At 33.8% G+C, this 24,838-nt stretch overlaps 3 protein-coding genes across 7 annotated transcripts in view; 1 reads left to right on the top strand and 2 right to left on the bottom strand.

Annotated features, from left to right (window-relative positions):
* Positions 1-2,726: 2,726 nt before the first annotated feature.
* Positions 2,727-5,445, top strand: LOC119642250 (glycerol-3-phosphate phosphatase). The gene is made up of 5 exons (XM_038041332.1): positions 2,727-2,908; positions 4,307-4,397; positions 4,473-4,633; positions 4,690-4,824; positions 4,897-5,445. The coding sequence occupies exons 1-5, from the start codon at positions 2,900-2,902 to the stop codon at positions 5,425-5,427; spliced, it is 927 nt and encodes a 308-aa protein (XP_037897260.1). The 5' UTR covers positions 2,727-2,899; the 3' UTR covers positions 5,428-5,445.
* Positions 5,446-5,455: 10 nt separating this feature from the next.
* On the bottom strand, positions 5,456-10,057 carry LOC119642254 (glycerol-3-phosphate phosphatase). The gene is made up of 5 exons (XM_038041344.1): positions 9,703-10,057; positions 9,451-9,614; positions 6,122-6,256; positions 5,855-6,062; positions 5,456-5,788 (listed from the first exon to the last, which is right to left on the bottom strand). The coding sequence occupies exons 1-5, from the start codon at positions 9,782-9,784 to the stop codon at positions 5,478-5,480; spliced, it is 900 nt and encodes a 299-aa protein (XP_037897272.1). The 5' UTR covers positions 9,785-10,057; the 3' UTR covers positions 5,456-5,477.
* Positions 10,058-14,741: 4,684 nt separating this feature from the next.
* LOC119644512 (anoctamin-1) overlaps positions 14,742-24,838 on the bottom strand; it is a 30,648-nt gene continuing 20,551 nt past the window's right edge. For all 5 annotated transcript variants that reach the window (XM_038044126.1, XM_038044117.1, XM_038044109.1 and 2 more), the window contains 11 exons: positions 23,228-23,467; positions 22,993-23,153; positions 22,755-22,923; positions 22,643-22,698; positions 19,630-19,788; positions 19,399-19,559; positions 19,082-19,326; positions 18,391-19,012; positions 18,098-18,303; positions 17,076-17,357; positions 14,742-16,205 (listed from right to left, as the gene is read on the bottom strand). In XM_038044126.1, the coding sequence (XP_037900054.1) occupies positions 15,888-16,205; positions 17,076-17,357; positions 18,098-18,303; positions 18,391-19,012; positions 19,082-19,326; positions 19,399-19,559; positions 19,630-19,788; positions 22,643-22,698; positions 22,755-22,923; positions 22,993-23,153; positions 23,228-23,467 (2,619 nt within the window). In that variant the 3' untranslated portion in view covers positions 14,742-15,887. The remainder of the gene's footprint in view (positions 16,206-17,075; positions 17,358-18,097; positions 18,304-18,390; positions 19,013-19,081; positions 19,327-19,398; positions 19,560-19,629; positions 19,789-22,642; positions 22,699-22,754; positions 22,924-22,992; positions 23,154-23,227; positions 23,468-24,838) is intronic.

The following is a 24,838-nucleotide window of genomic DNA, read 5'->3' as shown; positions in this document are numbered from 1 at the left end:
AAATTCGTCTAATTTGTTTGCTTTCGTCTTATCAACCATATGATTGCTGCTATCAGATTTTTTCTTTGATTTGTTTTGCCCGTTAGCAGCTAACTGGAAGAAATCTTGCGGGTAATCACACAGACGATAGTTGACTTTCGTTTTCGTATTAGGTCGTTTTTGGCTAACAGCTGAATACAGTAGCAAAAGCTAAATTTTTTATACGCCAAATAGATGTCAGGGTTAAAGAATAACTGAACGCATTAAGTGAGACTTGAACTGATCTTTCAGTTTCCAGTGTTAAGCTATGTAGAACGGTATGAAAAGTTTCAACTTACCCACTGTGTTGCTTTAATTTGCCTTGATGTGAAACTCCTTGCTTACTTATCTGCTTTTGCAATTTAAATTGAATAAATAAATGCATACATAAACATTTTCAGATATCGCCAATTGCCAATCTCTTTAATGGACTTCGTCAACTTTGGCAAATTTTACGGTTTTTAAATAAAAAAACAAATAAAACCACTCGCACGCTTTGTATTATAAAACGCCAACAAGGGAAGGAGAAGATATAAAAACGATGCAACTATCAAGATGAACAATTAGACGTATTCTAGATTATGTGACCTCAAATTTTAATTTATAAAATATATAATTTTTATATTTTCCTATTTCACCATTGAAAAGATATGGTAGCTTGCGCCAGCGCGGCTTTTTATGTGTTCGTTTGCGGACGAGACAAGCATAGATTTTATATTGGTAGAATTTTTATTGAATAATACTTATCGATATATTCTATGAAAGTCGGTCGGGAATTCAATTTCAAGACGGTCTAATAGATTTTTTTTCATACTAAAATTTTGAATATCAATTAATATGTAGCTGGAGAATGTCATAAAACTGCTGAGGGAGTAAGTTTTATTTCCGTTCAAATCGGAAATATAGATTATTACTATAATAGTGCATATATAGTGGGCATATTAAAATGGAAAGACATCCTTAAGTGATCTTTATAAATTTATAAAACAAAGATGTCCTAATGAACGCTTAACGAGTTCAGGTCAACTTACAGTTTCGTAAGCGAAATGAAAATAAGGAATTTTCTTTTAAGAAGTTAAAGCTTGACACAAAATGAAGTTCACGCGGTCAACGCGTTAGTTGACAGGATCACATCAATGAACCTCTTTTAAACGGATAATTGCAAGTCCTAGGATGGAATCGCTGCATTTGTTTAAACCAAATCGGTCTACCGATTATGAGAGGAATAGCTGTATATCAATCGAATATAAAAAAATAAAAATAAAAAAAAAAAAATTGGGTCCAATTATTTGACTTCAGTCAATTGCGACTTTTGCCTTGCTATACCTGTCAAGGGATTTATGTTAAACTTGTCAAATGTTCCCGATCGATCTAACCATATATGTCTAATTTTCTATCCGGTGAAATGATTGACCAAAAGCCCGTTTTTTTACCTAAGAAAAATACACTCACATCTAACTCGTTCTTGCTCTCAGATTAATGTCACAGATCAAGAAATGTAGGCATTGCATTTCGCCACAACTAACAAAAAAAAGTACATGAGTCTAGTTTTTCTCCGATTATGAACTTAAAACTTTGCATCGAGTTCTAAATATGTCGGGAAATTTTCGAATCTTCCAGCGTTTGTAGCAGAAGTTCGTAAATGAACCAATGAGCCTGGCGAAACGTTCGCCGAAATTTAAATTCATCATCAAATGGAAAAATTTGGGAAGAAAAGATCAATTAGTGATCTGAGACACTCTGCCTCTACTTCAGCATAAAACATGGAAGTAATTCGAGGGAGTGCTTCTGCGATCCCTAGGATATCAATTCAAAATTGAATATTGCAAGCAGCTTTTTACAATGTAATGCCAAAGTTTGATTGGCTGCAGAACTGAAGCCTGCTGACCTACTGCAAAGCGATTAGAGTTCGTCAGCAAAGTCTAACAGGCCATTTGTCCCATATAGGTTATTCCGTACTATTCCGCAATCCTACACTTGTGAAATTTTCTAAGAAGTAATAAGTGACTTTACAAAATTCCACACTTTTTACTTAAATTATGCAAGAATGCCCCAAGCGTTATAATCTCAATGGAACAACTTATTGAACCTGTGCCACAAACTACACTATATGCTCTATAAGTCATGAACTTTCTTGCAAGAATTTTGAGGCACCCTGTGTAATGCGCGACTTTTATGAATAGTGCGTAGAAACATTCATTCAAAGACCGTAAATTTCATTTTTTATGATAATATACAGTGTGGTTAGTAGGCATATTGTAGGTGGTATTTTGATCATAATTTATGCAAGTGTGGTTAGTAGGCATAGTGTAGATTATATACTAAGCAAGTGTGCATAAGCATTTCTAATCAAGTCGACTCGAATATAATTTTGGATTTATTTTCGCTTTTGTTATGATATCTCCTTTTACATACATGCATAAATAACTAAACCAATACTTTTTTGCGGTAAAGGTATTATGTTTCCTTAAAAAGCGAAGCAAAAGCAAAACCTATACCTTAACCCAGTTGAACTTCATATTCAAATAAATGGATAAAAATCATTCCAATACTACTTACGCGAATGTATGCCTCATGCACACGTACATACTTAGTTATTTGTGACGATAAGATAGTCAAAATAATTTGAATATGTATTCGATTTTCGAACAGTCATGTTTGTTGATGTATTTTCTTCTATAGCTTGTCAACTGATTACGCTTTACTGAGTGAAAAAATATAGTTTCAGAGACAAACAATACGTACTACGTGGTGCTGCACATGATTTCTTTACGGCTTATTGTGCATTAAATTTTCACGTAATTATTTTTAGAGTTTGTAACGGCTAAAATAAATTTATACAGTGCAAAATCTGGAGAAAGATACAAATTTTCAAAAAGTCATGTCAACAGTAAGTGGGAATAAAAAAGCAAAAATTAATTTGCCTTCCGCTGAATATTGCCAATAGTGAGAATGTTGTTCTTCTTTACCTTATATCTCCTTACCACCGAAAAATGTGCTCATCTGTTCAATTCCACGTCAAGCGTCTTACAGATAACTCTATTAACAATCCCTTCAGTGACATGATTCGTAATAGCTGAACTGTTTTAGTGTGCATGCCTACTATATATCTACATATTTGCTCGCAAAGAAAGCCGAAATTTCGCAAAGACGCAAAGATTTTTTTCTTTAAACAAGAGTACCCTTCTCGACGAACATTATTCCCGATTTTTCAGGCGATTTTCTGCAGTTTTTTGTTTCAGAGATTTCCGATTATTGGGACAGGAGGACAGTGTTATGCAGCATCCACTAATTATTATGCGCCCTTTTTATGTGTGAGTCCAGCTTGCTGACTTTAAGGAATTTAATAAATCTGTGATTGTATTTGCAATGAACCTTCTTCGTTGTCAATTGTTAGATACTACATAATGAACTAGTTTCCGTTTACAGCACTGACATCGCAAAATTGTCCGGCAAATTTCATTCTTTAATATACCGGTTTCACTTCTTTAAGTTTTGGTTAAATGACGATTCCTTGATTTGATTCAGACCGTTTGACAATCGTTAACGCCTCATATCAAAATAATGGTTATATGTAGAAAGTTTATAATAGAGTTCACAATCAAAAATCAGTGGAAAAGAGTAATTTGGAATGCTGAATAAGTGCTGAAAGTTTAGCTGGTAGGGGGTTATTAGTTGATTTCTCTGCCTTGCGAAAAATAAACCTTGATATAGTAACAAAGTCTAATTTTTTGTTTTTTATTTTGAAAGTTAATTCTCAATAAGTTTGTATCTGAAATATGGACCAGGTAAGCCTATTTTTCAATCTCATTTTCACGAAGAGTAAGCCTAGAAGCCTATGGAAGCAGGAAGTAATTTCCACTCAGGAATCCAAGGTCTTCTTAAGGCCTTCTCAGCGTTGCCACTCACTCGTCCTGGAATAGCTTGTATATCGCACGACACACTACCACGAATTGTCACTCTTTAACCGCGGTCTTTTAGAACAATCGACCAGGACAATCTTCCCGCAATCTTTACTGCACTACCAACGCTTGCCTGCGCTTATAGGGGGCATTCCCTGAATACGTGGTCACAAAGAAAAAAAAAGGGAAGAAAATATGAGTAATAATCTTTTAATTCGCAATAACGTATAATTTTTGTTATTCCGCGACTAAAGAGAAAAGGACGGTAACTGAAAAATCGCATCAAATTTGTGCAGGATATGTGCAAGTCGGCGCTGTCCGACTGAATAACGTTTTAAATTTCTTAATGTTATTCACTTATTGTTAAAATTTTATATTTTCGATAGCCAATCCACGTTCGTAACATTTTAGATTTAAGTTCCGAAGAGAAGGTGAAATTTTTAGAATCATTCGATCACGTTTTCTCGGATATTGATGGTAAGGGATTCATTCATTATTATGATGGTTAATATATAAATCTAAAAGGAAATTTATATAATTTATAAACGGTAGGAGTGGTTTGGAATGCGAGGACCATTATCGCAGGCAGCGGGGACGGATTTGCTGAGCTACGTAAAGCGGGGAAAAAGATAACTTTTATAACTAATAATAGCGTGCGAACGGAAGAAGCTTGCTTGGAGAAATTAAGAAACAACAACATAGAAATTGATGCTGTACGTAGCGCACGTTGTTCTTAACTTTCTTTTCATTAAATTTCGATTATCTGTAGAATCATCTAATGCATCCGGCAAAATCTACCGTCGAGTACTTGAAAAATATAAATTTCCAAGGTTTAATATATATCATTGCCTCAGATGCGTTCAAATCAGTATTAAGAAAAGAAGGTTTTCAGCTAAAAGATGGAGTTTGTATTTATCGAAATAATTTAATAACATTAACAACAATTAATTATTTATATAATTATTTATACTTTTAGCCAAATGTTATATTAGATGAATCATTTTCTCAACTAATGCAATATGTTATGGACAGAGAACCCATTAAAGCAGTAATCATTGACTTTGATTTTAATTTATCGTTATGTAAAATGATGAAAGCGGTTCATTATGCACGTCAAAGTGATTGTTTATTAATAGGTGGCGCCACTGATATTGCCTTGCCTATAAGCAAAGATATGACCATAATGGGTGCTGGGGTGTTTGTAAAAGCTTTCGAGCAGGCAGCCAAAAGGGAAATGTTAGTTTTCGGTAAGCCCAGCGAGGCCTTGGCCAATGTTTTGCTGAAGCGTTATAATATCGAAAAACGTGAACGCGTTCTTATGATCGGCGATATGTTAGAGCAAGATATACGTTTCGGTAAAACATCTGGCTTTCAAACTCTTTTAGTTCTAAGCGGCGGTTGCTCCATGAGTGAGCTAAGAGGAGAAAGTGATCGAAATGCTATACCGGATTATTATGCAAATAGTATGAAAGATTTTGTTGATTTTATGAAAGAATTAAATAAATGAAATTATCACTAAAAAAGAAAAAAAAAAAAAAAAAAAAATACAAAAAGAAATCAAACTAAATGAATTATATCTTTAAGAGACTCTGCAACGATATCTGGGCCAGTCTCCTCGTGTTGGTGTGCGAACTGCTCCAAATCCCGTAGTTTCGTGGCACCTGTTAATACTAACATTGTCTGAAAGCCACACATCTTTCCAAATTGTACATCGCTCTTCAGACTATCACCGATAAATAGAACACGATTTTTGTGCTGTATATTAAATTTCTGTAGCAATATATCTCTTAGACCAGAACCAGGTTTTCCCAAAACTATCGATTTACGTTCCGTGGCGTCTTCTAGAACTTGTATGAAAGCTCCTGGACCTTAAAAAAGTAGTGCGTATGATATGATATTTCGTGACTCATTGTTTTTCGCATAAACATTCTTGCCTATAAAATCGTGGCCACCAAAAGGCACTTTGGGATCTGCTGCGCCAGCTATGAATAAGCATTCCGGATCTTTTAAATGCATTTGTGCTCTCATCAATTTCCAAGCTGTGCAATTAAATTCCACATCTATTACTACAGCTTTTACTACATCTGTACTGTAAATTGCGTTGCGTAATTCTATTATGGAATTGCCCACCAAGCCGTCGCACTATAATTGAGAAAATAATTTCTAATAAATTTTTATAATAGGGTTCCGGTAAATCGTACTCCTTGAACTAGCTGAAAGCCGCGATCCTGTAAATAAGCTTTAAATGCAGGTGAACCAAAACATAAAATTAAACCATTGAATTTTAGAGATTCCAAGTAATCGGCTATAGACTGGGCGGGATGTATTAAATGATGCTAGAAATAAATAAATTTAAAATGGAATTAGAAAACATTTTATTGATTTCGCAAAGTGTTCTTCGCATTGTTATTTGCATGCTTTCCTCATTATTCTTTATCTAAGCCCCTCTGCCACACTCTCTCTCTCTCTCTCTCTCTCTCTCTCTCTCTCTCCTCGATTTGTTTAATCTTTTATTTTACTCATTGTGGCGCTACTTGAACTAACTTTTTTCATCTATATTTTAATTCTAGAATCTAAAGTCGGATGATTAGCATCGTTTGGGATTTTGCCGGCCATTAAATTCGTAATTTTCAATTCCGCAGATCACCGGCCGCGTGATATTATTGGCTTTCGTTGTACGTAGGCAGTTGAGATTTGATTATTTTGAGGTTCGAAACAACGAGCAATGAGAACAATCGAAAAAGTTTAGAGAAGATAAAAATCTATATCAAGCTTCCCCCACGAAGCACACTAAAACGCCTTAGGATGTGATTGTAGTGAGGCTTTACCGATCGAGCATTCGCAGCAACCACAAGCAAATCGTATGATCCATAACCACGATGGGAATTGAACCTGTGTATGGCGACTTGGCAGTCACATTTCTTATCTGTTAGGCTAAGCGGTAGCTTACGTTAAAAATGAACAGCTTTTTAAAATTTCTCTACATCGCTTTAAAGCTATCCGTATATCGACCTTTCAGAACAAGGCTTTATAGGGGAAGTAATTGAAAAAGTGGTCCGATCGAAATCATTTTCAATAACGTTCGTCCTTGGGCCAAAACACATCAGTATATCAAATTTCATCAAAATATTTCAAAAATTACAGCCTATAAGTTGAACGCAAGAAGACAAGCTAAGATCGATTCTGATACTTTCGGTATAATAAAAAATTGGTCTATGACAAGTGCTTCTGGGCATTGCATACGTCCGTCAAACTTGATATACAGTTGTAGCGTAAGCGGTGCGACTTTTAGTCTAACCTCTCGTGTAGGCGGTAAGTTACTGTGGGCGACTCTACCGGCCTACGGGCAAACCATTTCAAACCATTTTCAATGAAGTTTTCAGTGTGATTTTAGCGATTCCCAAAGGTGTTTATTGCAACTGTCAAGTTAACAAATACAATAAATTATAAGATATAGGCTTTCACCTATCGTAAACGCAGACTAGACTAGGTTAGTTTCATGGCAAACACACAGGCGATTAAATGGCATTGGCGGTATATTCAGGGACTTTTTCAAGATATCATAAAAGGAACGACAAGTCCAATATACTCAGTAGAATGTACACAAATAATTACACTCTCATGAAAGGGATTGTAAGCATAAAACTGTCTCTGGAAATATTAGGGAGAGTAAGCATAGCTGTTGTTTTTTTCTCTATATAAAACAATAGAAGCTCTGCTGTTAATGCGTTTTTCTGCATTAATAAATTACCAATGAAAATAATCTGAATGTGGTCCAAGCACCGCTAATATTGACGGTTCGTTCAGCTCCCTGTATAAGAGTAACATTGTTTTTGACAGCCGCCTTCAATTAGTTAATTATGTCTTTTATTTTCATATAGACAGTAATTAAGCTAAAAATATTCATGAAACGATAAGCTTATCATCTTTTCACATGTGTCATTATAGGGGCATACACTCGTTAGTCTTGTCGATCTTTTGCAAGAGGAGAAGAAAAAGTGTATGAAGCAATATTTAGATACATATTTAAGTTAATAGCATTAAAAAAATATTGTTATTAGTTTTTTTTTTTGCGGTTTTGCTTTGCTACTCAAATATACTTGATAATAAGTCTAAGTTGGAGAAAAATTATTTTCACCTTGGAATGGAATTTCAATAAAAAGTGTATCTTATCGATATAGAAGTTCTGGAAGGTTCTAGAACCTGTGAAAGATTCTAATCATGTCCGCCTAAATTGTAGCTTTCATGGAAAGAGCGAGAGAGAACTTCAAATGAAAGAGTTGCAATTTTTTTGAAAAAAAAAAATGTATTTTCGACGTAACTTCATTTTGTCATTCACTATGGATTGTATATCGATGAGCATGCGGGAATTAACATCGCAATATCGCAAAAGATCTTGCATGGAATACACATGTGTATATCTATAGATTTTCCCAAGATGTAAGCAAGATTTGAATTATTTTTAATTGTCATTTTTTTGCTCAGTTGTAATGTGTATAGGTTAGGGTTTTGTGTGGAATAGGTTTACTGGCACATACGCACCCTTTTATAGGAATTTTTCCAGATCATTTTCTATAAATGAGGCTGAATTTCGTTGAGGCGGCGTTAACTTTACTCCTTCAATGCACGAATGCTGATGGACTTGTTGGCAATAGACCTTTAACTTCAGACAAGTTCTTAAAAAGAAATCTGGTGATGTTAAATGACATTGATCTTTTATATCAATATTCCGACCATATTTTGTACGAAATTGGCGAACCGCAGCCGTCAAACTTTCCATATTTTTGGTCTGTTGTCTGCCAACACTTAACTGCACAGATGGCATCAAATTCAAATCTTGCGTAAATTTTGGGACACCCATACAAATATATATAATAAGTAAATCAAGCCATCGTTGGTTTAATCTTTTAATTATGATTTAAATACTTAGTTGAAGCATTTTCTATAAAAGACTATATCAATTTTTGATCCAGCAGCCCATTGGTTGTCGTTGAACGAAAACACTATAGTGCAATTACTAGGGATTAACATTGTAATTGTAAAAAGTTTTGAACGGCCTTTGATCGAAACTATTTTACAATTTTCGTTTAATTCCAATGCAGAGTTTTTTTTTTGTATGATCCACAAAATGAATACAATTTTCCATTTGCACGATCTAATTCGATGGAATACACTTTTGCACTAATTCATGGAAATCAGGATCCAAACTAAATGTGATATTTCCTTAAAAAGAGACGCATGGACCATGATCAAGATCCAAGATCAAGAACGCTCGAAGTGATTACGGTGTCGATCATAATTAACAGAAAATAGAACATGATCGCTGGCTGGAATATGTCTCTTTGGCCTATTCTTGGCTATTGTTATCAAGCATCCTTCGATAATTCATAAAAGCTGTACACAAACATTTTTACAAAATAATTTTTTGAGGATTACTGCTTGAAAGGAACAACGCAACGCAACGCAACGGAACGCAACGTAACGTAACGCAACGCTATGCAACGCTTGATGCGGTCGTTTTTTAACTCACCTTCTCAATATTGATGTTAATTTTGGAAAATTTTTCCAATTGTAGTTCACTCGGTATCAAGCTGTTGTTTGTAACGAAGGCAATCTTTTTACCCAGTTTAATCAAATGGTTAACTGCGTCCGCCGAACCAGGTAAAGCGTCATGTAAATTCTGCCATATAACGCCTATTAATAAGCGAACAAATCGTAATTGAAATTTTTTTTTGTATTATTTGCAAAAATTACAAAAAACAATCGCGGACACCCCTCTTACCATCGCAATCGCAAAAAACTAAATCGAACGAATTGAAAAATTCCAACTTTTCCGATTGATTTAAATCTTTAAAAAATCTCATATTTTTTGATAGAAATTAATTAAATAAAATAATGAAGATTTAAAAAATTTTTTTTTTAAATTTTTCTCGAGTCATCCATCAGTGATTAGAGGATTAGTATATAAATTGTTATCACTTCAGAATCGCACTCAAATGTTCTTAATTGTTTTGTATTTGTTTACCGTTAGCGCGATTTAGTGTCTATTTCTCTAAACGGTAAAACGTCTTCTATGTAACTAATCTTCTTAAACGCAGTTATGTCTTTCCCTCGCTCAGCTTGTGGTGGCAGTTGATTTTTTTACAAAATAAATTTTCTATTGTCACGTTTTTTTTTATTGCATGTAGTTTTGTTTTGTTTTCATTATTATTATTATTATTTTTTTACTTATTTGCTTTTGCTGAAGGTGCTTTAAATATTATAATCTGATGTTTATACGAGAATAGATATGGGTACAAAAAAAAAAAAAAACAAGCTGGCATGCAAACTCATTTACTGAATTATTGCAGATTTTGTTTTAATTTTTTTGCCGTTGTTTAAAAAGAAAAACGAGATGATTCTTTGAATTACTTCCGAGATCGCACACAGTGTTTTCTTTTTTTTATGCGATTCTCTTAAATTAATTGGAAATATAAACAAATGTGATCGGCTGTGGTCGAACCTTTTATAACCATCAACTTAAGTGTAAAAAAAAAAAAAAAAAAATTATATTTCGATATTCTATTTTTGTATAAGCTGTAGAATAGAATATACAACGAGATTTTTACCGGCTTTTATCGCTTTTAAAAATCACGAGGTAGGCTTCAATGTTTTTACAAAATTTTAGGCCGATATCTTAATCCAGGGACAGATGCAGAGACGCGCCGAAGCTAATGCTAATCGGAAGAACACACAGCAGTTACTTATGGTCTTTGCAGTTCTCTTCTAGCCTCTATTCTGTAGGCCATATTGATTGGCCGCAATATCTAAGTAACATTAAGTAATTAAATTATATTGTTTTATTCATTTAATTATTTATTACTTTATTTTGACTTGAAAAGGCCGAGTACCGCGTTCAGTACAATACAAAAATGTTTACTTAATAATATTACCTGTAATTAGCTAAAATTTTATTTCAATTTTTTTGAAAAACAATGCAATTTTGTTTTGTGAAAAAAAAATCCGCGATTATATTGTCTCGTTACGTTCTATGAACTCGTACAATAAGCCAGATGCAAGGTATTAATTGAAGAAAATTATGGGACACGGTCCTTTGCTGCCTTTGATTTTGAAGTGGGCAGCAATATATATGGTCGCACTTGAACCAAGTTTTGAACGCTTGGTTTTTTTTTACAAAACTATAAACAATTTTGCCTCTTTCTCCGCTCACAATTCGATTATTATCATCTAAGGCACGGAGAAATGGCATAAGCTCGCTGTGTTCCACTTCCATTTCATATTGAGTTTAATCTGTTCGTCAATATTAAAGGCTTCTGATATTCTTTCAAAAATTCAACACTGAGCTGACCTAAGCAGAGTGCGCTTTCATATTAACTGACTTTTTTCAACCGCTTACATCGTGTAGATCATGTAGATCGTAAGTTTCTATAGTGTTCCTTGACTCTTAGCAACACTATTTTCTACATATATAAGTAAGAAAATTATGTTCAATCATGTCCGAGTCTTTTATAGCCTTCATCGTTATCCTAAAAACGATGAAAAGATTAAAAGAACTAAATTTTCATGCTCTTTAATATGGAGTGGGCGCGGCTGATTTTTTCTATTTGCAAAATAAAAGATTTTCTAGCATAGGCGTGTTGACGTCGTAGGCAATATCTTCATTTTCGCTAAAGTGAGAATGTTTAACACAAATGCTACTCTGTTACGTAGACAGATAGACGGACATTTTTAGGCGCATTTCAATTGTGAAACTGGCCAAGAATTTATATAATTTATGAAGTTTATGAAGTTTGCTTCTGCGCCCGACGGAGGGATTAAGAAAAAATTAAATTTCGACACTCTATAATATTGGGAAGGTGTGGTCAATTTTTTCATTTTTTTACAGGTGCTACACCCATCGAATATGCGTTCAAGTTTCTGTACATTTATCTGGTGTAGTTTATGAGTAAAACAAAAGTGCTCTCACAGTTTACATGATGCCGTGGGTGCGTCCTTCGACCGATTTGACCGGCTAGCTTCATTTTTGCGGCCAGAAGAATGTTTACAACAGACAATGCATAGATGTACAGACTTGATGTTGATCAAGAATACACATACCTTGTGAGGTCCCTGATGCTCCCCTCTGGGCGTTGCCAACGTTTTGACAAAATGAATATACCTATCGTCCTTCGGTGATAGGTCTAAAAATGTTATCTCGATAATCTGCAATTGATCGCTCATTTATTTAAAAATCGAAAAATAACTTAATGTTTTAATATATGCTAAACCTTGCAAAGTCACACTTCACGATGGTGTCAATCAACTAACCATTTAATATTAGGCATTGGCCTTGAATATGTCAAAAACGTTAATAGATCCATCTCTCCAGATTTAGTTTATAACAAAAGGATAAAGGTAAAGTGAAACAAAGAAAAAGAATTGAATTGAGGTTAAGAGAGATAGTATAAGGAAGAATGGACAGCCCAGCAAAACATGCGTCTGTCATATCATATCTTATTTTCAATGTAATCAATAAACGCAGTTGGTTAGGTTAAAGATTCATCTGAAAAATGTTAACTTCCACATATGCATTTTATAGAGCCATCTAAATATTCAGTTAAAGTAGTTTATGGAAATGGAAGACGATTGGCTTTCCCGTGATCATCACGTTGGAATTGATAAATCGAAATCTCTTAACGATCTTGACGCTTTGGATCAATTGATGCCCTTGTTTTGCTTTCATCAACTTCAGCCGTAAATGGCTCTCCAGAACGTGTATCTGCGACAACAAAATTTCGTAGAAGGAAATTTTTGCAAAACGGTCTTGGCACTGGCGTTCTGTTAACACATCCTCTTCTTACGCATCCAAAAGTTTTCTTCTTGTTTGAATAGCATATTTCTTTTCAAAAACAAGCCGCAGACTTGGCTATGAAAAATTACAAAACAAAAAGAGAACCAAAACATCGTAATATTTATCGCTTTACGTGATGGCTTTTAGTCGTCGATTTGACTTACAAAGAGATCGATCCTTCAGTCAGTCTAGATTTCAATTAGCTTTTATTAGGTGCGGCTAAAGCCCCAACGTGGCTGAACAACTACGGGAGGGCTATAGCAACGGACATGTGAAAAATTTCACATTTTAAATATAATTATTATAACTAACATTACCTCTGTTACCTTTGACGATGTTACATGAGTTGATGAAACACTGTGCTTACAGTACGTAAAGTGCTAAAGATTTTCTCGTGTTTCGGCTTGCAATCTATAATTATGTAAATAAATCAATTAGTTGACTGCCTATTACATAAATTGGGTGTGCAATTACGAAATATATTTTCAAATGCGGTAAGGAAGACGTATTTACATATCAAGTCATTGACTTCAATTCAATTGTCATTTACATTTACGTATAATAACCAATTTGCTAAAAGTGTTTTATAGACCATAAATAAAAAAAAAAAAAGAAAAACACATTCTCCGCATACATATTACGGAGGAAACACTCAATTAAATTTGCATTAAAAACAAAAAAAAAAAAAAAAAAAAAAAAAAAAGGGCTATTAAAAGTAGTAAAACTAGAAAGGCGGAATGCCGTAAGTTGCTTGAAAGGAATTCCCGTCTGAATCTCGACCTTGTCGGTAATAGGGAAATAAAGTGTCCATTTTTACATAGAAATTTAATATTTATTTATGGAAAGTATTCATTACATTCACATGCACCGACACACGTCACTTAAGTTTTAACTTAGTTTAAAATATAAAAAAAGTTAATATCAGTTTAATTAAAAAAAATATTTTATAACATTTTTTGTTTTTTAAATCTGTTTCATATAATATCAACAACTCATTTTTAAATGCAAATTAATAGATCAACAAATACTTAATAATTTATTTTATTCTATCTTCTCATTATTTAGTTTTTTTTTTCTTTTTTTCATTTAATTTCATTTAATTCAATTCGATTTATTTTTCGGTTTTCTTTCTTCATATTATTATATATATATATATGTATATAAGGATTATGTTGACCACCGCCTGAAACTTAATCAAACTTAATTAAACTCATTGCCTCAGCCTTTCTTTTATAGCATAAAACGCGTATCTATCGAACTGCTTGTCATTTGGTTTTTTTTTTTTTTTTTGTTTTAAAATTATACGTCATTTATGGTAGAAGGATGTATGCGACAGCCGGAAAAAGTTGAGATAGGTCCATTCTTTATATGCATTCATTTTCTAAATTGATCTAAACTTGTCTATCCGTCTGTCCGTCTTGATTTTTTTTTTTTTTTTGTTTTTTTGCCCAATTTTTGAGATATTTCGATGAAATTTGGTACAACGACTTGTTTTCGCTGAAGAACGAATGCTATTGAAGGCGATTTGAATCGAATCACTTTCCACATTAAAATTTATTTGCAAAACGAAAAAGGAGGAAAAAGTAATACTCAACTTATTCGCTTACAGTTTAATAATAATAGTCAGATAACTGATTTGCGCCAAACTAGTGTCAGTCCCTCCGTACTTTTCAGCAATCATTTCAGAGTTTGAATCTAATTCGAAAATATTTTTTTAAATCTCAGGCAGTGCTTGCTCAAAATTCATCCTAATACGGATATTGGTTTTTTCAGCTTTGTTGTTGTTTTAAGTTTTATTTAATTTTAATTTAAAAAAAGAAAATGTTTCTTCTTTATAAATTAGTTTTATTTTAATCAAATAAAAGCAGGTTTATTCATTCATTATTATTATGATTATTAATCATTTCAGTTTTTCATTATGTAATAAAAAAAAAAGTATTCAATTTCGTGTTATGTACATATTATTGAATATTTCATTGATTCTTTATCAAGGTACTCTTAAGAATTGTTTTATTGATTAAGTTTTGTTTTTGTTGTTGGTTTCAATTTATATTAAAAATTGTTAACTATTGTATTTTAGTTATGCTCAGCTAAGCAAAAATAGGAAATATATTACAAAGATGGACGCAACAAGCTGACCTCGGCATTGATGTTTGTTTGAAGGCATTAATGTGATTTTATACAAATATATGTTTTAAAGCACGTCTTTACATAGCATTTTTCATAGTAACACTTAAAAAGCAGATTTTTTTTTTTTTATTTCTTTTTCTACTATACGCTCAGTCGCAAATAAATAATCATACGTTAGATCGAATTTGGATATAACCGCGTACAGCATAGTTTTAATAGGAGTTGTAGCCAACTTTTTTTTTTTTTTTATTATATATTTATATAACGCATAATTTAATGTCGATGGGAAAATGTGAACGAAAGCTATATACATATTTTTGCTTGTAGTAATATAACTCATGTTAAGGTTGGCTTAGAAATAGGCAGCGGAACGATTTTGCCCCGAACACGATCAGAGTAAGGGATCAGAGAGATTAGATGTGATGTGAATTTAAAGCACGCTTTGGTTCGATGAAGGAAATAGAAAATTGATATATGTATGCATCGCGAGCTTGTAGTAGCTTGATTAAGTTGCGATCACTTCTCAACCGGAAGCTGATCGATTTCTGCCCCTAAGTGATGCCATAAGAAATGATATGTGCAGGAAACATGCAGTTAGTGTTACAAAAGTATTATTATATTCGCTGTAGTGTAAAACTGTTACTGTTATTATTATTATTATTATTATCATTATTATATATTCTTTATTTTGTATAATAATTATTTTTGTTTCATGTTCACTTTTTAGTACTTTAAGTACTGAATCTTTAGAAAATAGGAGTATATTTGATATATCTTAGGTTTTCAGAAAAGAAAATCAACTTGAAAAGAGATTTACAACGTTTCCTTAACAATATTTTAAATCAGTTTTCAGTGAATCTTTATTCTTATCCTAGTTATGTAGCTTTTTTAAAAAAAAAAAAAAAAAAAAACAGTTTTTTTTTGTTAAATTTTCCCAATAAAATGCTTAAATATTTGTGGCTTAAGTCTGCATTTTCTGTAGTCTCGATTTCCTTATTTAAATAAAATTACACTGATGTGGTATTCACATCTATACTGTTGCCATTACGCTTACGTAATTGTATATTTTCATCTTCTTCCAAAATCGTTTCCGTATGTGTTCCATTACCACCACCAATCGTATTAAAGGCTTTCGAAACATTATTAGTTATCATTTGCGACTTATCAATGACCCGCTGACCAGCAAGCTTTTGAGCTACACACTTTTCATATTCGATAATATGCTCTCGTAGCAAAAAATTTTCACGTTTAATTCGCTTCAGTAGTCTAGCAGACACATCGGGTATAGCCCATGCTAAAGCCGTCTGCAACATGCCTATGATATTCTGTAAATTTATTAAAAGCAAAAAAAAAAAAAAAATTAAACAAAAAAAATTTAACTAAATGTTAATTACTATATAAATTAAAAAAAAATGTATTCTAAAGCCTATGTTAACGCACGAGTCATTGTTCGCGTGTTCAAATTCCAATGCAGTAGAGTCTAGTTTGGTTGCACTTGCAATCAGTGGTTAGCTGGTAAGAGCATAACCCCACTCACTCTGTTTCTCGCTCTTCACTTCTCTCTAACCGAGTAGGGAATATACCCCTGACTGATATTTCCTACTTAAAAACTAGAACAAACACGAAATTACGCCTCTCATCAAACTTCACTGTCAATAACGCAATTACTTTACGAATTGCGTCGCATGTTGCACCACCTGTTGAACATGCGCAAATATTTATCTCACCAACTAGTCACCCACCGGCCTAGCTCTGTGCCGTCGTGTTCGTTCGGATATGCTATAGCACACAACAACTGTTTACTCATCCGATCGATTGGAACGGCACTAGTGCTCTAAACTTGCCTTTACAGAAATACATATATATATGGTAACTTGTTCTACTCCGCACAAGAAACCAGAAAAAGTGTAGCGAAATAATATGCACATGTCATGTATAAACAAAAGCTAATGAGCCCTAAAAAAGAAACCTATTGTTCTACTATTAATTTATTTCACAGATAAATATCTGCGTTTATAGTGATTATCGAATACAATGCACTTCAGTAAAGGGATAGATGGACAGATAAGATAAAATCGTTTTTCAATTATGTGCTATTGAAGGGGGAATATAACGTTTTTTCACATTTTACACACACTTTCCGCCAGTGCAGGCAAAAATTAACTTTGCCTTTTCAAGAGGTTCCACAAACTTACCTGAAATATTACTATAAATGCCAAACGTGCTGTCAATATTTTCCAATAAATCATAGGTCTTTTATAAGGATGATCCTCCCATGGAGCATTTCGGAATTCAGTATATCTGCAGGAAGTAACATTGGCATAAGGACTGCCCACTAAAAGGGGGTGCACTTGAAAGTCTTTCGTATTGAACGAAGCCAGAGTAAAATTTAAGTAATCCTCCAATGAGTTATCGTTAGTGGCAGCTTTGTAGACTAGCTTCGGTATAAAATTAGTCGAGAACGCTATTATAATAGCCTGTCGAATAAAGTCAATAAAAACACTTATACGTTTTTTGTGCGTAACAGGCAAACAAAAATTTAATTCAAATATTTTAAATGTCAAAACACAATCCATTTCTCCAAATCCTAAAGCACTTACATCTAGTCTTTGAAACAATTTGTGTCCACGCTATGCGCGAACATTCTTTTTTCTTAGTTTGCAATTCGGTGATTGGAGATATGGACGGAATGTTGAATATGGTAAATACGCTGCTTGCATGATAAAATTAGACCTGTTTTCGATTGGAGTTTGCTGCACAAGTATGGAATGTGCTGCGTTCGATAAAAGCGAGATATGTTAAAATCTTTAGCATTTTCACTTAGACTTAAATCCCAAGTTGCTGTTCTCTTCTCCATTAAATGGCAACAAACTTTGAAGCATTCCCTGCTCACCTTTAATAATAGATTAGCACAGATCGTGAACGATGTCACTTAAAAATTCTCTTAGAAACATGGGGTTTGAGGAAAATTTTTTTTTTCTATAGTATTATCTACCGACGTAAGCAGCATTTACTGCTATACGATAAATGTCGCGGATACTGCGAATCATCGACAGGGCCGAGCAATAACGCTGCAACAGTTTCTACTTCTTCGAACTCGACTCAACTCGAATCCAACAATTTTCATAATAGCGAAGTTTTTCAAGTTTCTCAAATAGTTTTTTGACATTACGCATCACTTGATGTTATATATATATGATTTGATCATATTACTTACACAGGATGTTACCGCGATTTTCGTAACCACAGCCATTATATTAAACCAAACACCAATATTTCGTGCCCTTTGCGCTATCGGTCTTCTTCTAAGCTTTAACATTTTGATAGCATCTAAGCGTACTTCAACTACGTTATTTATTAAAGCGAGCAAAGGAGCCAAAGGGAAAGCCAAACCGAATAGCGTTATAAAGCCAAATTGTAGAACTGCAAATAAATTAAATATTTTAATAATAATTTTTGTTAGGAAGCAAAGCAAGTCGTTTCAAGTAAGTTTCAAGACAAGAATTTTACCCATTTCTAAATATTCGGCAAACATTGAATGATGTGTCCACTCCTCCAAATGATAATCCTCCGTCCATTGATTACATGATACCAGTTTTTCTTCGCTGTTGCGCTTACGCAAGCCGCAATGCGTACCGAATTTACGCATATTACGCATTAGATACGGTATAAGCATTTCGACAATCGCATTGACCGTCTGCTTACCAACCATAATTATAACTAATTGCATGCACAGTTCCATTAGACAGCCACCAGGATTGCATTCTTCTTGGCGGAAGCCCAAAATTCGATTGTATTTGGCCGGGTAACCGACAAATTTACCCTTAAGGAAGGCAATATAGAATAGGCAGGAATAGTAGTTTACAAATTGAAAAACATAATTCTTTATTGTTAAGCTTTCATCGTATTCGGTACGTGTGCGACAGTACTCGAGGTTAGTAAGTTTAATGGCCAGTGAAGCGTACATGTAATCCAAAATTGAAATAATAATTAAATCAATGATGCCGGCAGTCATTGGTAGAACCATTATTTTATATGTCATAGAATCCTCGTTGCCTAGAATGCTGTGAGACGCCTTCTGAGCCATACGATAAACGATCATTGAAAAAATGGCTATTAACGATATGCAAATCTAGTTAATGAACAAAATCGAAGCAATAATTAGAAAAAAAAAAATTATTTTAATTAAAATATTGCTTACAAATAAAAGCATAATACTATAACTGGTAAAACTGGGCAGGAACTTGGTGGTCCAAAAAGGCACTTCCGGTTCAAAAACATTATTCGCTGGCGCATTATCCAATTTATTGGCCAATTTTTTATTCTTACGCAATTTAGCCAAATACTGAGGTCTTGGATGTTCAACATCCTGCGTATATCCGGTTAGACCCCATCGATGAACCAAACGAGCCGAATAACGTTTCCATAGTTCCAAATATAAAACAGCTATAAATAATTGTGATTTGTGTGTGCCAAAAATGTAATTAAATTTTTAGACAAACACATTAAACTCCTTACCCCATATACACATGACCAATGCGAAGACGACAGTCACGTTGTTATCTATCAAATAATTCATTTTAGATGATTTACAGGTCTCTTGTAGCTCCCAAAAATCACAATTACGATCACACTGAGGACACATTAGTATCGTCTTGTTTTCAGCACATATCTCTCGACTAAATTGATTTTTCACAAAAATGAAAATCTGCTGCATAAATTATATGTAAAGGCATTTTCCAATCTTACCTTATCGGATCAGTATTCCATGTGATAAAACCATATATAAAACATAAGATACCGATTACGCTGACCGGTATTAGCATGTGCGTGTAAAAGCCTAGCCAAGCAAAATATAAAGCAACTTTTGCTCCGAAATATTCTTTTATGCTATCCAGGGGCTGTATGCTAAATACCAGAAAATAAAATTAATCGATTGATAACGAGTGTCTAAAATTAATAATGAATTCATTCATTAAACGATAACGATCGGGTCCGAAATTTTGAAAGAAACCATTGAAAATCTTGTGGAAAAACAATTTCCTTTCTTTAAAGAGGACTAAATGATGTAGGCATGGCGAGTCCAAAAAATTGATTTCGCACACATAATCTTATAGCAATTTACGGGTACCTGAAATATTGTATACGTTTTTTGCGAAACGTGCTTTTCCGAAACATACGCTAATCGCAACAGGTAGGGGGTTAGGACTAAGTACTGTTTTCTTTTTTTGGTGAAAAATTCAATTTCTTTCAAGCAAAATTCTGGCAATGACACGAAAAACAACATTTCTAGGATCCCCTTGTCTTATAGGTATTCGAAAGTAATGCCTCCTCTCACCACTGCATATACGGAAAGCCGTCAATTGGTCGTAGTCGCGAAAATGAATATAGGGAGGTGAAATTTAGCATAAACATTCCTTGATCGATTAAGAGGACGAGTTTTGAGCTCGTGCAAATGGTCGTTATCTGTTCACGGGCACGGTCAAAATGCGGATAAAACACCTTTCGAAAACATCAACAATTTGTTCGTATTTTTCTCTAAAACTTTCGACCTTGAAGGCTAGTCGAACCGTTATTTCCCTAACGAAAGCAAGAAAGAACTCATTTGTCGCGGCGACTTGCAGTGCATAAACATAGATTCCACCTATCTGTGTCGGAAGTTACAATCCGCAAAATATGTCCGATCTTTGTAGTTATTAAGCGACGATCTAATCAAATTGATATCTCGATTCGATAAACTACCAGAATAAAGCGGAGATTATCCTAGCGACTGAAACTGCCACAATGAACACATGCTTTCCTTTGACACGAAACGAGAGAGAGAGAGAGAGAGAGAGGGAAAGGCAGAGGTGTCATAAAAGCACATTAAATCCTTACACCGTCACAAATGAAATGTAATCCAGATAACGGGTGCTTGCTCAATTTAATCGATTGAAAAGTTTTTTTTTTCTTTGTTAACTATTGGCCTATTACTGACAACGGTTATTTTTGAATCCAATTTCTCTATGGGATGTTATCGTCAAAATTTCTGAGGAAATTATGAAAGAAATTTGCGATTTTTTTCGAGCTTAGTTAAGTGTTTACCTATTGTTAATTATGGCGTTAAGCAATGACTCTTATTAAATATCATAAACAACAGTCCCTACTTTTTGCTGAGCATCGCCCTGTCACATTTACACTCCCTCTAAACGCGTCATGTATAATATATATATATATACAACAAAATATTTGTCATTTTGTATACGCGTGAGAATATATTCGCTTTTGTTCTGAATTTTAACATTGATCATTTATTCCCACACTATTAGTCATATGCAGTGTGGAGCTGTGACCGTTCAGCCAATAGCTATATATGAAAAATGCATAAGCACTGTACACGTGTCATATTAAAGCAGCGAAACTATTCGTTCCATATTGTAGTGAAACTCGTACATAAATATTTGCTTTAGCTGAAAAGTGCTATGAATTGTTACTAGATGTCGATAGATGTTTACTGTTTTTGGACTGATTATGACCAATTTTAATAATCCTCACTTTTATTCGTTAGCTCACTTGCCCAAATTCAGTTTAGGCAGACTGAAGAGCAATAAACGAATAAATATTTATTGCGTGCTTTGCATGTTAAGCTTGGGAATCACGAAGGTTATGTGAAATTACTTTAATTCCGTTTTATTATTATTATTATTATTATTATTATTATTAAGATTATTTGTTTTAGCCAAAAAGATAAATGGTAAGATCAAAGTCTTAAAGCACTAGCATCTACTGGATATCGGCTACCGTACATGAGATTTGAACCTGCAACCATTAAGTTGTCAGCCCTTTGCCTAATCCCTTGTATATGTACATGTATATTTATATGTATATGTATATGTATATATATATATATATATATATATATATATATTCATCATATTGACATGTATGATTTTTGAGAGGCTAAAACAATTACAACATTGTAAAAAAACTGGCTTAAGACGTCGTTATATATAGTGGTTGAGAAATTGCAGCTTTTGAAATTCGAACGGTATCATTGGAATGGTCAATGATATCAAAAGGTCCGTGCCGTTCGAAATTGAAGACTGCAATTCCGAATTCAACTCGCATTCGCCGTGACAATAGAGAAGGCTTCCGGTCAAGCTCGATTGCCCACATTTCTCCCAAATGAGTAGCTATATGTAGTCCGTTTAGGTGTTCGGAAGGCATCAGCAGTATTTTTGCATACATTCACATTTAATGCAATATTCGTACAAATTTTCTGTCTGAACCAAAGCTCGAAAATATAGTTTTTGCGCGTTTGTATCATATTTGGTATTGCAAGACAATGGTCACAAAAAACCCTTCAATTTCAATTGCGTTACAAAAAACATGATTGTTAAAAGAGAAATGCTTATAACTGCTTTGCATCTTGTGACGTGGCTGTGAAGTATCACAATAGTATCAGACTAACTGGCTAATAGCTGCATGTTTTTGAGATTAAAAGCGAAATCTGTCGAAAAGCTTTGTAAAGGCCTAAAGAAGACATGGTTTTAGAGTACAATGTCTGGATTATACGAGATTTGCCTTAAAATCTGTCAATTGTCCTTCTTGTCCTGCGATCTTGTCCTTCAGTTGACAAGTTTTTTTTTTTCTTTTTTTTGGAACTATAAGGGGGCAATCAGTTTATTTATCGGGGAATATGGCTTTCTGCAAAGCGTGGGCACTAGCTTGCGGGTACAAGGACTTATTCTTTTCAGATTATCTGACATTGTGGGATACTTACTGTTTCCATTTCTTTAAATTGGCCCATTCATTTAATAAAATGTCACGATCGGTATCCTGGAAGAGCAAAAAAAATTTAAAAAATGCGATTTCATTCTTTAATTGAAACTTACATCATGAAGCGTATAAGCACTTTCATAGACATTATCTGCTAATAGCTTTTCAATGCCCAAATTATCGGGTGTTTCTTCGCCTTCAATGAAATGTTGTCTCTCCAATATAAAATTAATAATATAGATACGTGTCCCCGCATCAAAGAAATTCGGTTGATCAAAATCAAATCTGAAATCGGTAGAAAATGCCAACTGAGTTTGATATTGAAGGTATCGTAGCTCGACTGTGGAGGCTTACAAATGCTCATAGTTACGTTGAAATTCAAAATGAATACGTTTCGGTTTAGGTGGAAAAATCTCCGGATTTAATTGTATCGATTTAAATAGGTTACCGCATAATCTACGTATACCGTCACCAATTTCATATTCCTCAACATAAATTTGATCTTGGCCAGGTATCTAAAAGTATAAATTAAATAAATGATGACAATAATAATAATTGATTTATCCTAAATGCTAATCGTATTTGTTACCTTTTTCATGGGTAACTTGATTTTTAATATTTCAGCATAACGACACAATACTTCGCGGGGTGCATGTATTTTCAGGAAATGTATTCGTTGGGTATTATCACGTTCCAAGTGCAAGCCTTCTTTTTCCAAATTCGCTTCAAATATTTCACGTTTACGTATGTTATCCAATTTATGATCGTCGCCGTTAAAGGCCAGCACAAAATCAACACCTCGTACACCATCTTGGAAACGACGTCTTGTCTAAAAGAGCAAAAGACACATTTGCACCACGGATGCAATTACAATAACAAAATTCTTTGTTTTTTTTATAAGTTTTCTAGCTCTGATAACGAGAACAATAATAGCAACTTACTGGCTTATCTACGCAAACTAATTGGAAATCAAAAAAGCTTCTTAAACAATTTCCCATAATTGCCTTAATAAATAAATCGCTTTTCTAAAATCGATTTTTCGAAAAATTTCTCAATAATAATAATATGAAGCGAGAATATTAAATCGGATGACATTTCCTTTGTGAATCATATTTAGCTGCTTTGCGTGTCTGTATAGCACACTTGCGATTATTTTTCAATTACATGCAACTCTTTAAATGCAAAATCATTAATTGCCTCAGGCAATTTTGTTAAATATGTTTATTACTTTTGTTATATACTTGAACGCTTAACATCTGACTTTCTACTAATTTCAACAAGCTTCAACAAGTTCGTTTGTTCCGGCTTCACGTTCTCCACGCAACAAAGAGATGTCAATGCCGGCTCTCGATTGTGTGTTGTGTGCATTTCATTACAGAGTGAAAGGAGCACATTCTTCTTCTCTACCACAGATCGCTTTATATCGAATCAACTTCTCTTCTTCACTGCCCGACTCTTCTCATCTCTTCGCGTTTTGTGTGCAATAAAATGTTTTTTTCATTATGCTGACGGTATAAAAAAGCTCGTATAGAATTTTGAGTTTATTGACTTTAAACTAAACCCCATTCTATGAAGAAGATATTTACGCTTATTAACGATCGATGGATGGATGATCATATTAAATTGATCATTTCGCTTGAGACTTCTATAATTTTGTGTTGGAAATTCTCAGTTCTCTTCTTGTATTGTACTTGAATTAAATTTCATCGTTCGTTTTTCTTGCTAAAAGCTTCTTAGGCGTCTGCCCATTTTTTTTCATATGCCGATATGCCGATATGCCGATTTTACATTTGTAGGCATGAATTTGCAGTCGCTACAGTCGTTCTGGCAAACGAATAATTAAGGGCCTGGCAAAGAAATCATCGCGGCTTGTATTATATAAGCACAATTTTTCCGGGTTCATATAATATAAATATAATTATAATCGGGCAAGGTCGTCTGTCAATGTCCTACTTAACTTCACCTAATGCGGTCATTTCACCTATTTCATTCATTTTCATGATAATAAAGCATAAAAATAATGCATTATTTGTATGTGAAGGCATACTTCTCATGAAAGGCCTCAAAGATGCCAAAGGATGGTGAAACCGTCCACTGACGTGTTCCAAATTAACCAAGCTTGATTTACTTCGCAAAGATTTTATTATTGCTCAGTTGTTTACGTCAGAAAAAACTACAAATTAGAGTATGTCGCCTTGCT

This window comes from Glossina fuscipes, unplaced genomic scaffold (genome assembly GCF_014805625.2).
Source record: "Glossina fuscipes isolate IAEA_lab_2018 unplaced genomic scaffold, Yale_Gfus_2 0, whole genome shotgun sequence".
NCBI lineage: Eukaryota > Metazoa > Arthropoda > Insecta > Diptera > Glossinidae > Glossina > Glossina fuscipes.
Note: the sequence above shows the minus strand (reverse complement) of the source record. Positions and strands in the feature narration are given on the sequence as shown.

Coding starts and splice junctions, on each gene's coding strand:
- LOC119642254 (XM_038041344.1), bottom strand. CDS start 9,784: ATGAGATTTTTTAAAGATTTAAATCAATCGGAAAAGTTGGAATTTTTC. Junction 9,615..9,702: donor AGTTTTTTGCGATTGCGATG/GTAAGAGGGGTG, acceptor GCTTATTAATAG/GCGTTATATGGCAGAATTTA. Junction 6,257..9,450: donor TTAACATCAATATTGAGAAG/GTGAGTTAAAAA, acceptor ATTTATTTCTAG/CATCATTTAATACATCCCGC.
- LOC119642250 (XM_038041332.1), top strand. Junction 4,398..4,472: donor CGTTTTCTCGGATATTGATG/GTAAGGGATTCA, acceptor TATAAACGGTAG/GAGTGGTTTGGAATGCGAGG. Junction 4,634..4,689: donor ACAACATAGAAATTGATGCT/GTACGTAGCGCA, acceptor GATTATCTGTAG/AATCATCTAATGCATCCGGC.